Source organism: Amblyomma americanum, unplaced genomic scaffold (assembly GCF_052857255.1).
Source record: "Amblyomma americanum isolate KBUSLIRL-KWMA unplaced genomic scaffold, ASM5285725v1 scaffold_12, whole genome shotgun sequence".
Lineage (NCBI taxonomy): Eukaryota > Metazoa > Arthropoda > Arachnida > Ixodida > Ixodidae > Amblyomma > Amblyomma americanum.
Window position 1 is genome coordinate 2,089,161 of NW_027526484.1, and position 13,433 is coordinate 2,102,593.

The following is a 13,433-nucleotide window of genomic DNA, read 5'->3' on the forward strand; positions in this document are numbered from 1 at the left end:
AGAGGGAACATGTCAAACCTTATACACAGAGGGTCAAACCTTATGCATGTGACAAAAGGGAAAATAAAAATAGTACAAAATATCAGACACAAACTTTACACATGTGTATACCATAAAGGTGAATATGTACACACTGAGCAACACATAACCGGAGAACGAAAGAAGAAAAACAACCCACAAACACTACCAGGCCACATTTGCACAGGTAACAATTGCAAACACCGGATAGTAATAGTATACATTGGGTATCACTCTCCGGCAATTATAAACCACTCATGCAATCAGCGCCTATGTTTTCTGAGCCTGTCAGCCTCTTCGATTAAACAACGAAAGATGACGCTTGCACGGTCTCTTGGGACGCACGCTCTTCGTACCGCTTAAGCATATTGATGTGGAAGAGCTTCTTAGTGTGGCCCAAGTTGATCCAATTATCCACGTCACTGCCAGAAACCACGAATGGACCTCTTCACTGCATTACCAGTTTATTGTGGCTGCTCGGCAAAAGAATGAGGGCACAATCTCCAACCCTTAAATGCCGCTTCTTGCTGTTCCTATCTTAATATCTTTTCTGAGAATGTTGGGCACTCAACAGATTTTGATGTGCTGCTCTCACAGTTTGCTCGAGACGTTTTCTTAGATCGAGAACGTTTCATAGGTTGCCTTCGTGTCTTCTCCCAGCTCTTCCTTTGTCCAGAGCTCTCTGAGAACTGCGAGCGGTCCTCGAACATGTCCTCCAAATATCAACTTAAGCGGAGAAAGCCCCAGACTCGCCTGTGGTACCTCGCTATATGCGAACATCAGCGGAGCAATATAACGATCCCATGTTTTGGGCTGCTCTAGACTTAGCTTCCGCAGCATCTGCTTGAGTGTGCCATTAAATTTCTCCACCATCCCATTGCACATCGGATGGTAAGGTGTCGTGCTGAGATGTTTCACCGCCAAGAGATCATTGAGCTCTCTCATCATTTCGGAAGTGAAATAGGAGCCCTAGTCACAAAGGATCTCTCTCGGAAAACCTATACGTTAGAACATCCTCACCAAACCTTCAGCCACGATTGCTAAAATCTATTTTTGGCAGAGCCACGGCCTCGGGATACCGCATGGCAAAATCGATGAGTGAGAATATATCTGTTCCATTTCACTGATGTGGGCGACAGTGGACCAGCAATATTGTTACGTGGCGACCCGCTGAAGAGTGAGGCGAGATGTATGATAGCAGTGAGATGGTGTTTAATGGCGGCTGCCCTAGCGCGAGTGCTCCGTCCCGCACCACTGCCAGCGTCATTGTCTTCGTGACACTACCCGAGGCTGCCGAGCGATCGTCCCGATCGTGAATCGAAGAAGATATCGACGAAGAGTTGCGCTCGATGGTGATAGGTTCACAGGACGCTACAATAGAAATGGCATGGTGGTGAAGTGCTGGCCACCACGATGAAAGAGATTTGCGAATGAATCCTGGTCCATGAAGCTTACGGGCCGCAGGTCGCCAGGAGCCGACGGCCGAAGCCCTAAGACGCACCGAAAGGCAGGGGCAGGGGGGCTGTGTGTTCATGTGTGGACAGCGTCTCGGGCCGGTCGGGTCATGGGGTCGGGTCGCAGCGGCGGCGTCATGTCGTCGTATCTTGTGATCAAGGCAGGGGACGGGGCTTGGGTGAGCGGCGATGTCAGTTCGGGCTTGGCAGGCTGGAGCACGGCCGGCCGACGCGGATCAGGAATTCATGGCCGACGACCACGGTCGACACAGGACACTGAAGCTCCGAAACCAGGATAGGGGATGATACCCCGCACCTCACACCAAATGTTACGTGGCGACCGGCCGAAGATTGAGGCGAGATGTATGATGGCAGTGAGATGATGTTTAATGGCGGCTTCCCTAGCGCGAGCACTCCGTCCCGCGCCACTGCCAGCGTCATCGTCTTCGTGACAATATCGGCAGCGGCCCGATCAAATGGAGTGTCAATAAGAGGCATGAGTCCCAATAGAGCTTTCCCTACTTTGCCTTTCGGGCTCGTCCTTTGGCAGGAGTCGCACGAGCTGACATACCTCTTAATCTCCTCCTGCACTCCCAGCCAGTAGAATTGTTCCAGAACTCGATCTGTAGTCTTCTTAATGCCCTGGTGCCCTGCCAACGGGCTATCGTGGGCAAGCCTCAACACTTGTGATCGGCAAGACTTGGGAGAAGCACTACCTGTCGAACCTCTCTGCCAGAGGCGGTACAGCAAACCTTTTCAACAGCACATGAGTGCGAAGTGCCGTGCTTGCCATGGAACAAGTTCCCTACTTTCAACGAACACGCCTTCAATGACTCATCGTCTCTTTGCTATGCTTCTAACATTTCCTTGGTGAACCTCCTAGGACCAACGCTTAAAGCAGTATTTTCTCTCCTTCGTCCAGAAACTTCCTTTCCAGCCAACACCACTTTTCGGCCCTCGCCCTCACCATTTTTACTGGCGTCCCCGTCATTGACTATTTCAGGACATAATTTAGCAACACACCCCAATTTCTTCCAATTAATACCTGGATTTGGCGGCTCACGGTCCTGTGGTATATTTCCAATTATAACATCGTATAATGGTGTCTCCATGCACTTTACCACGGCCGTGCCAGTGAAATAAGGGAAAGCGATATAGACTTCTGCCTCGGGAACTTCCAGACTACTGCCATCAACAAGGAATACCGTAGATGTCGAGCCAGTGAGAGCTGAGTCAGAAACTAGGGCTCTCCGCACCACTACTGTATTGCTCCCCGTGTCCCGTAAAACATGTACGGGTAGGCCTCGGAGCTCACCCTCTAGTACAGGCATGTGTTTGGCGTCTGCAGGCTTTTTCCGGACAAGTCCGACCACTACCTTATCCTCAGCTTGTTCAAGCCTATCTGCAGCTGTGGACACCGTTTCGGATGCAACACACTCTGACTGAACACAACAGGACGATTTCTTCTGGTTTTTATGCTTTTTTTGAGCAGGAATTACATCATGCCCTGTTTTTCGGCAATAAACTCAATAAAGCTGCCTTGGCTTAGACAGACAGTCGGCAGCCTTGTGTCCCTGTCGGTTACAAATGAGGCACCTCCCTGACTGTCTCTTTGATGGAACATCCTTTTCCCTCGGGACGCCCACCTTGAACAATTCATTGAACGAAGACAAATTTCTTTGCCGCTCGCCCTCTGGAAAGTTGTCTGCTGCCTCAGCCATTTTGTCCAGTGTCTTGCACTCTCTTTCTCGAAAGAAAACTGACAGACGACTATGACAGTTCCTCATGAACTGTTCGGCCATCATCAAGTCACGTAAATCATCGTACGTTATGGCCGTTCCCGACATCTCGACCCATCGATCGAAAAGACTGAGCAAACGTGCTGCGTATTGCTTGCCTGTTTCTTTATCAAGCGGCTTACTTTCAAGAAACCTTTTGCGATAACCTTCTGCTGTAAACTGAAAATGTTGGAGCAAGGCTAGTTTTGGCTTATCATAATTCATTGAATCTGCTGGGGACAGTCGACCGAGCACACGGAGAGCTTCCCCAGTCAAAGACATACTGAGTGCTGTAGCCCATTTTTCCTTGGGCCAGCTGTGCCCTTCTGCGATTCGCTCAAAACGTTAGAGGTATGCATCCAAATCATCCCTGCGATCGTCGAAAGGCGGGATCAATGTGTGTGGACTAACCGCTGCTGAGGGCCCCTGTGCGGATTCTTGATTACCCCCTCCTGCTTCTGTGAGCCTTAATTGGAGCTGCAATCTACGCTCTTCAGCTTCTGCTAGCAACTCTGCATTCTCACGTTCGGCTTGTGCTTTGCGCTCCTCAGCCTCTGCTTGCACCTTGGCATGCTCGCCTTCGGCTGCTCGTGTAGCGTGTTCCTTTTCCTGCTCAGCGGCAACCCACGAGCACAGCTCGGCGTCTTTCAACCCCAACTCTTTGCCTAATTCAATTAATTCCTTTAGCGGGCTCATCGTTTCCTTATTAAAAAAAATTCATCAATATAAGTTAAACGGCTTCGTCCTGTCGCAGACGCCAATTGTCGAGAATTGGTAGCGCGTCCCCGACTTTCCGAAGGGGAGCTCTATCACATGCAAGTTCGAACAAGAGAACAAAGAGATCAAACAAAACAAAAACGAAGCCGAAGGAAAAGAGCCAATAAGAAACGGAAACGAAAACAAGAAAACGAACACTCAACATGCGTACAACACTACAGAATAAAAGGAAAGAGTTCATCAGGTACTGAGCGTCCCAGGTGAAGCGGGGATGCCTTGCCGACAGGGCGAACACTGGTCGATGTAGTGCGACGCGTCACTGGCGATGCCTCAAAGGAAGCGGCAGAAGGGAGCCAAGGGGTAGTAGGAGCGGAGAGGAACACAGGGAGATGCCGCTGGTCTCCCGTCAACAGCCCAAAAAGCTTGGCAGCCGCAGGAAAAACGTAGCCAGGTCCTATCGACAGTGTCACGAAATGCCAGAGGCTTAAAGCAGGCTATCCAAGTGTGCCTTTCGGCAACACGGACCCTCAGTCCATCGGCTGCCACCTCCGCACTTGCAAAGAACGCAGGAGGCTTGTGTCGCTGATCCAAGGGAGGTCACCGGCAGCACGGACCCAACGTCTGACAGCCGCCACTTCCACACTTGAATGACCCGATCTCCACTGCGCTGCCTTCCTTTACAGTAAACCTCAGTTCTCTGACACGTCAGCTCTCCACTCCTCATGCTCGCCACGCTCTTTGTCGCCTCGCGCACACCCTTCGCACACGCACACGCGCAACGCTGGGCTGGCACGCGCAACGCTCCGCTGTCCGACGCACTACTGTCAACACACCGGATTTGAAAATCCACGATGATTTGGTGTGCACCTCACAATGGCACAGTCAGGGACATGATGAAGGTATTGACCACTGAGAACCTTCCTCAAGCCGTGCCCAATCATATGAATATATTACGGACGGCATGAAAGGCTTGTGGCTGGAAATAAGGCTTGAGCCTCATTGGCAGCCCTGCTGTGGTACTGTACAAGAGTGTTTCAAAATTTTAGGAGCAGTTACATTGCTAAAACACTGGTAGACATCGAGGCACGAACACGCCTGCTGCCTTCCAATGCTCATGCTGCATGCATTTCCAAAGTATCGAAAACAGCTAACGTTGTCCGGCATACGGCGGTCCCCTTTATTTCACAAAGCGTTCTGGTGAGTTTCTTGCCTGGATGGGTCAAAATGAATATAAAACCCACATCACCTATTGCATTTTCAGCCAAAAAAGACAGTTTTTGCAAAGGCTCTGCTAGCAGAGCAGACATCTGAAACAAAAGGCGGTCTCTGCTTGCGTGTGTCCGTACGCAGTGCTGGAAATTCTTGCGATCAGCATTTGCATCGCTAATTGTACATGCTTGGAATGCATGTCCCCTCCCTGCGCTTTGTATGGGAAGCAGTTAGCTTCCGAAATGCCCCCGAACTGCTGGCCCTAGCAGCCCCTCTTTAGACCGAGTGGTACGTTTTTATGTTATTTTCAGCACTTGATAATGGTGGGCTTTCCTTTTCTCAAATTTTGGTTTGAAAAATGATTATTTTTGCGAAATATTTCTAATGTATTTGCCAAAAGTAACCGGGCAACGACGGTTTGTTTCTTAGCTGCATAGTGAAGCACTCATGGCAGCCCTCAAGCTCTGAATGTGTGTAATGTAAAATGAATGCTTGTACTCACTTTGTGACACTTTTTAGTTTTTAAGGCTGCTGTAAAGGCTCCCTTATACAGTTTAGAAGCAAAAACCTGTTACAATTGTTTTCATTTACGAAGACTCCATAAAGTATGTCACAATTTCCATGCACGTGGGATTATTGAAGTACACACGTCTTCCTTTCCGTGTGTCATCGGCACCAGCGTTGTTCCAAAGGGAGATGGAGAACCTTTTCCGGGGGCTGCCACATGTTGTAGTATATTTCGATGACATCCATTTCACTGGCTCGAATGATGTAGAGCACCTTCGCAACCTCAGGGATGTCCTTTCTCAACTCCGTGGTGTTGGCCTTAAGTTGAAGCTCGACAAGTGCCATTTTTTCGTCGAACAAGTTGAATACCTTGGGCACATCATAAGCAAACAAGGGCTGTCTCCAAGTTTGAGCAAAAGTATCTGCCATCCTTCTTGCACCTGCACCCTGTGACGTCAAGGAACTCCAAAGTTTTTTAGGACTTGTGAACTTTTACAGTCGTTTTCTACCAAACCTTTCCGGACGCCTCCATCCTCTGCATTTGCTTTTCATGAACGAGAAGAAATGGGTGTGGGAAAAGGAGCAAGAAAACACATTCAGTGGAGTGAAGCAGTTAAAAGCATCAGCTCCAGTCCTAGTGCATTTTGACCCAAAAAAACCATTGTGTCTCAGTTCTGATGCCTCTACGTATGGGAATGGCGCAGTTTTGGCACACCGAGAATCTGATGGTCGAGAACTGCTCATTGCTTTTGCTTCCAGATGTTTGTCTCGTGAAGAGCTGTGCAGCCTGCCAATCTTACCTGCGTACACCGCAACGCATTCAGCATACAATATGGCCATTTCCTTAGAGGACCTGGTCAAGGCTTCACATAGACTTTGGGGGCCCATTCATTGGTCATACTTTCCTGGTCATTGTTGACGCCTACTCAGAATGGGTTGAAGTTTTCCCAGTGAGTTCAATGTCAGCGGATGTTGTTATCAATTCATTCTGAACAGCATTTGCACAGCATGGACTGCCGGACCTCATCGTGTCCGATAATGGACCTGCCTTTGCAAGTGAGCAATATTTGGAATTCTTGACACGTAATAGAATACGTCTTGCATGCTTGTACCTCCCTACCATTCAGCTTCGAATGGCATGGCAGAGCATGTCGTACAGACTGTCAAGAACAAGATCAAGAAGAGTGGATCATTTCAAACCCATATTTCACGGTTCTTATTACAGAACCATACCACATGAAATCACAGGCAGTGCACCGTGTTAAATGCTCATGGGAAGGATGTTCAAGACACCTTTAGATGTTCTTCGCCCAAGTCTGCATAATTGAGTGCTGCTGAGACAGCTTAGACAGAAGCTGCAGGCCGATAAAGGATGCCATTCTTCTCCATTGCCAAATGTGGGTGACCACGTATTCACATAGAATTTTCAGCAGGGGCCACCGTGGATAGCTGCACGTGGTACAAGCACCACAGGCCAGTCAGCAGCTGCAGCCTCTCTCAGTGACGGTACTGTCTAACACAAGCTCGGTGACCACCTTCACCCTCAATCCCAAGAAGCCTCCCAGCCAACCGCTGGGCTCCTGTGACACAAGACGCTTTGCAGGCATCCAGAAACTGTGTGTGACACCAACCTTGCTTGAGCCAGCCTTGAGTGACACTAATGGCACAGAAGAGACGGCTATATACTTTCCTAAATCAGTGTGCAGCACGCGCATGCCCCGGTTGCGAAGAAGCTCTAGGAGCCGCAAGCTAGTGCAGCGCTACTCACCATAATGCTCTCCTTGAACAATCTAATGGGGGAGGACTGTTACAATGTTGTTCTCATTTCTAGTTTCGTTTTCATTCAGTCGTTCACGTGGCGCCACCAAGAGGCAGCGCCACGATCATGTGAGAATAAAAAGGGCACGGCACGGGCAGTGCATGTGTGTGGTTTGCACAGTGGAACACAGTGTGTATTCAGAGTGTAGCCATTGATGGCGACCGCCGAGCTTGTACGCCTCTCGGCAAGGGCCATCATGCTCGTAACAAAGCCTGTTGCTCAGTTACTTTTTGGAAACGGGGTATTGACTTCTATTACGGATGTCAACTCTCATTTTCACTGCTCTCTGTTGGCGTACTACTAGAAAAACGCCTTTTTACGGAGTGAAAATTTTTATTGTAGTTGGCCTTTAAGTGTCACCCAAATCTTTTTGGCTCATCCTCTTTAATTCAGAATTATCAACAGCTGACAATATTTTTGTTTCTGCAGAATCCAGTGGCATATGGTTATATAACAGTTTCTGTATGGGCGTGGGTTGGCATGCTGTGGCTGGGTTACTCTTGCTTTGCCCACTCGCTTCTCTGGTTGGTGGACAGCGCCTGTAGTCGTGGCCACACATCATATCTATGAAATGGAACGTGGCATGTCTGTTGTGGCACTGAGCCCAGCTATGACCACAGCAAAGCAAGCATTAAAAGCAGCCCAACACCGCATTGAAGCTTTGTGCTAAAGTTTGCGTTGAAAGTGCCTCAAACTTCATAGCGAGGTTAGCTGTGGGCTACATACATGAAGCTTCCTCAAAACCTGGGCCCGTTTGTGCTCGGTTGCTGACCCAAAAGACGTGGGTTCAATCCCGGCCACGGCTGTTGCATTTCTATGGAGGAGAGGTTTTAGAGACCCGTGTACTGTGCAATGTTAATGCACATTACAGAACCTCAAGTGATCGAAGTTTCTGGAGCTCTTCACTACGGTGTCCCCCCTCATAGCATGAGTCGCCTTGGGATGTTAAACCCCAATAAACCAATCCTAAACCATCTTCCGTTCAGTTCTTCTGTATAAAGATAGGTTGAGGTTATCTGTGCAGCTTCTTTTTACTTTCGAGCAATTAAGGCACCAATGGTAACCGTGCCAATGGCTTGGAGCAGGTGGCCAAGATTTCCTCAGCCAATTTTCACAAATTTACAAAGCACATGCCATATGACATATAACACATCAGCTCTCTCCTATCTAGAAGCACCTGAAAGCCAAAGATTGTATTGGCTAATAACATTGGCAGTGAAAGCTATGCAATGCACAGGTTCATGTGCAGTGGGCAGACTTAAAGCAGCACTGGCATTTGTGGCTGTTGCTTTGATTTTGTCAAAATCTGCTGTTGACCTCTGCATCGCTGCAGAGGAGGATGATACCACATTTCGGCACTAATTTTCACATGCCATAATGAAACATAACAGCAGTGGTGGTTTTTCTTTTCTGAAAGACATTAGAACCAACTGCGCTTAACAGTCAGTGCGTAATGTGTAAAAATGTATCGGAAAGTTTTTGGTGGAAATTAATGTGCCTTTGATTTGCAAAGTGCCACCCTGATCAACGCGAAGAATGCATACAGAGACAACTTGCGCTGTGCTCGAGAGAAAAGCTCCAAGAGGAAATTTTTTTTTCTTGCTACAAGCAGAATGAGACAAATATATGTGTGTGAGCTGGGAATGGATATGTCCCTCTTTAAAAGGAATTTACACTGTTTTGAAGATGCATTAAATAACACAAGCACACAGTGGCCATGTAAGTAAATATTCCCAAACTTGCATTGAAGGACGTTCTTTATTTCTTTTTTTTATTTATCTTTCAAACTGAATACAAAAAGCAATCACAAAAATTTGTTGAGCTAATAGCCGAAGCTAGTAGAGGCCGTTTACACTGTTATTTAAGCAACAGGATGCACGCAAAGAAGAGAGAGTTCCGAGCCATTTTAATTTCTAGTGGCACGGTATTCCATACTTTAGCCCCATTATACTCGATTAGGTGCTGTCAGTGGGTGTTTCAGGTTATAGGGTAGTTAAAATTTATATTGCTTGCATGCCTGGTATTCCTGTTAGGCAGCACAGAAATGTTTGAAGGAAGGCAATTGTTTCGTATAATAATATTTACAACCATCGCGGTTTTCATTTCATACAGCAAAGGAAACTGCAAAATCTGCAACCTATTGAACTAGGAAGTACTGGACTGATACCTGTTGGAGTATGTTATTATACACAGTGCTCTTTTCTGCAAAGAGAAAATTTGATCAATATAGGACCTGTATCTGGTAGCCCTCGATTCGCAGCAGTATATGTTAAATGGCAAGTTAGAGAAATTGTTTACTTAGAGAAAATTATATAATTTTTAGCACAGTTATGTCCAGAAACCCCCATGTGTTAAGTAGAATGTAACAAGCTGAAGCAAGCTTACAGCACAAAGTATCAGTGTGTTTCCACACAGCATGTCTAAAGAAATGCTGTGGGGAAATCCTTTTTACTGTGCATAATTAAGATTTTTTTTTTTTTTGCGCAGGTGCTGTTTGCTCTTTTGAACATTTTTTTTTCACCCAGTCTAGTTCAGTGCTGTGAAGTGTCACTGTGTGGCACTTAGGCGTTGTCATGTTTGTTTTTTGTTGTGTATAAGATGCTGTATGTAAAGTTCATATTTTTTTTGTCCAACTTATGCCGTTTGCAGCTTGTGCTACTGGAAGTAAAGTGTCCTAGAAACTTCTTATGTTATTTCTTTGTGTTTTGCATATAGTATATGGAAACCATTTCATAGGCACATTTTTGTTTTGCATATACTCTGTGAAAAATTATACTCCATGTCGTTTTTTGTTTGTGTATCGCTATGTGAAAACTATGCAACTGTAGTAGGTGTAGACATTCTTTCCTGTATTTCCTGGTGGCAGAAAGAATAGGGCAATTCTGCGGCACCCTTCTTTTGATATCCTTAAGTGTGCAAACATTGATTTACTGCCCTAACGAGCAAGTAAAATAAAATGATCAGTACAGTGGGAGATTCAGTGGTTGCTGCGGCAAAATGGCTGTCATTACTGTAACACCGTGAAGGAAGCGTGTTCTGTTTGTTTGCCAATCCTCTCTTCATTGTGCAGGTCTTACGAGGAGGAGCAGCAGCTGCCCGACGATGGTGGGTGGACACCTTGTGGGGGGTTGCTGACTGGCAGCAACTTTCTCTCTCTTTTCTCTGTACTTGTGATAGGATATTGAGCAGAAAAAAAAAAAAAAGTGGCACTTGTCGTGCATGGGTGGTTGTATGCAAAGCATGTATACTTGTGGGATGCTACCAGGGATAACTGTAGCCTCAGCTTTTGTTGAGTCGTAGCCTGTTCAGTCAATGTTTTACTGAGCACCTGTGAGACAGCGCAAGGGATGCTGATGCCAGTGGCTGCACCCTCATCTTAAAGCATGTGGCACAAGAGTAGTGTAGCTTGCGCTTCATGAAAGTCTGTGTTGAGCATCATTTTGTTTATTTGTTTATTTGATTCCTTAAGGGTCCCATGTCAAGATAATTGCACGAGGGAGTGGGCGTATTGCAAGGCAAAAAAAATGGCTGTGGTTTAGCTCTGGTTAAACCTGGAGTGACGAGATAGCTACATCTGGCCGAGTGGAACTCGCTCAGTCGAATTGCAAAGTCAGCCTTTCGCCGCTCCGTTTCGCTGGGCGTTCCTTCTTCATCTTCGTCCCTGGACGTGATTCACTCTTTCCCCCCTCTCCACTCCCCCTCCACTCAGTTTCGCCAGAGCGCCGCGCCACCGGCAGCTGCTCCGCACCACGTGACTAACAACGTGGCGGCACCGCCACACTGAAGGCTCGAAATGCTAGCGTAATGTAGCTATTGCTACAAAGAAATTCAATGAAAATCACGATGAATTGTTATCGATGAGCTGCTTGAATGTTACTGGGTCGACGATGGTGGCAACTTCAGTGGCCATTCCATTCCAGTCTTATGCTGTGCGCAGGAAGAATGACTGCTGAAAAGTTGTAGTATATAGGCTTGCACAGCTCATTTCTAGTAACACAATGCATTCATCATGGCTGTGTGAAACAGCATGTTCAATTTAATTTCTGCTTTTGTTCGTTACGTCTGGACGGTACACAGCACAGCATGGCTCAGAGAGTGATGACTAACTCCAGTAATAAGGTGGTTGAAATGGCCTAATATAAGCTTTGAAATTTTTGTTCAGCGAGCAGGAAGCAGGTTGTAGGTAATGTTTGCGACATCACAGATGCACTTTTAAGTATAAGAATTGCCTAAACTGGAATGATAAAAATGGTAAACTTTAAAATTGAATAGTGCCAAGCTTGTCCAAAATGATCTAGGGCAGAGAGAAAAATCTACATGAAAGTTTAATTCTAATAAGTGATCATTGAAATGAGCCTGAAGAACACACCATGAGCTAGTTGGTTGTTCATCACTACGAAAACAGCACAAACTTCACGAAGGACTCAGAAAGGGAAGACGAGACAGACATTGAACTAACAACTTCGAGGTGTCAGAGTAATAAGCCTTCAGTTGTTAGTTCAGCGTCTGCATTCCGTCTTCCCTTTCTGCGTCCTTCATGAAGTTTGCGCTGTTTTCACTCTGATAATTGAAAAATTACTAGAGTTGCCCTTCTAATGTGCCTGCCTAAAGCATCCCTGCCTCACCGTTTTCTCTCTTAGTTTTGTCATTGAGTATAAATTCGGTGATCGGAAACATAATTGGCTTCTTCTATCGAAATGCTGTTGTCTGTGCAGGTATATAATCGTAATAAGGGCGAGCAGACGGTGCTGGTTTGGCCACGGCTGCCGAAATACTGATGTGCCACTTTTACTTGTCAGGGGTTGAGGCAATGGAACCAAACAGTGCATTGTTTGTGCAGTGTTGGAGGTGGAGCGAAAGGCACAGGCATCGTATAACAGCCGGAAGCGGTTTTGGCTCAAACAAGACAAAGCAGAGGTACGTTGTCAATGCTTTATTGATTGCATTATTTTTTTTTTGCGTCAGTTGTTAGGGAATTAAAGAAAATTTTAGTTTTATATTGGTGGTAGCATTGCTTTGTTTGTTGTCTTTGAGGAGGTGCCATTTTATCGAGCTTTTTATTTAAATGTTTATTGACTTAACTTACTCTCTCATCACTCACTGTCTCATTAATTTATTTATTAGTTATACCTACAACACTATACTGTAGTAAGGCATTATTGTAGTGGGGAGGGGCTTAGTTGTAAGAAATTGTACAAAGGGAGACCTTTCATTAACAAACTGTGACACTGTAAAAAACTGGCGTCCCACCGTGCAGCACAGCAGCTGAGATCCTTCTGACCCTGTTTTTGGTGCATGGTAGCCCGCAGCTGTTTTATGTGCCATAAAACCCAACACACCAACCACTAAGCATTACTCTAGGTGTTCCAGGGAAGGCAGTCAATAATCTTGAAGTATAGGTTTTTTTTTTAAGTAAAGAGAATTAAGCTTTTTGCAACATGGTAATACCAGTGTTGGCAGACGTCAAAAAACGGGAATCATGTTAATTAGTAAAGGGATATTTAGCCAAATTCTAAAACAGTAGAACCCCACTATAGTGAACCCGGATATAGTAAAGTGAAACTGCGGTCCCATTTCGCCTCCCATAGACAAACTGTACATTTTTTTTTTCGGTTATAGTAAGGATTTTTTTTTTTAAATAAAACGGCTATAGAAAAGAGAGCCTGGCGTACCTCCCGCGGAATGATGACAACGTGGTACGCGCGAGGCCGATATTCGGAGGTAAATGCATACCAAAGACAATAAAACGGCGCTCTTTGAGATAGCTTCACCACCAAAATCGACAGCTGTGAGGAGAAGCCAACTTAATCTTGGGGCCGTGAGGCGAAGCGTGCGGCGCGCACGAAAAAAAAAAAAAGTAAGGCGGGCTATGAACGCAGAAAGAAGGAGGCGCGGGTCGCTCAAGACAAACTTCCTCAGAACATAAACAAA

General features: G+C 46.3%; 1 protein-coding gene across 1 annotated transcript in view; it reads left to right on the plus strand.

Annotated features, from left to right (window-relative positions):
• LOC144111882 (uncharacterized) overlaps positions 1-13,433 on the plus strand; it is a 101,388-nt gene that overhangs the window by 81,985 nt on the left and 5,970 nt on the right. Inside the window, exons 19-20 of the mRNA XM_077644910.1 lie at positions 10,573-10,607; positions 12,343-12,419. Of these exons, the coding sequence (XP_077501036.1) occupies positions 10,573-10,607; positions 12,343-12,419 (112 nt within the window). The remainder of the gene's footprint in view (positions 1-10,572; positions 10,608-12,342; positions 12,420-13,433) is intronic.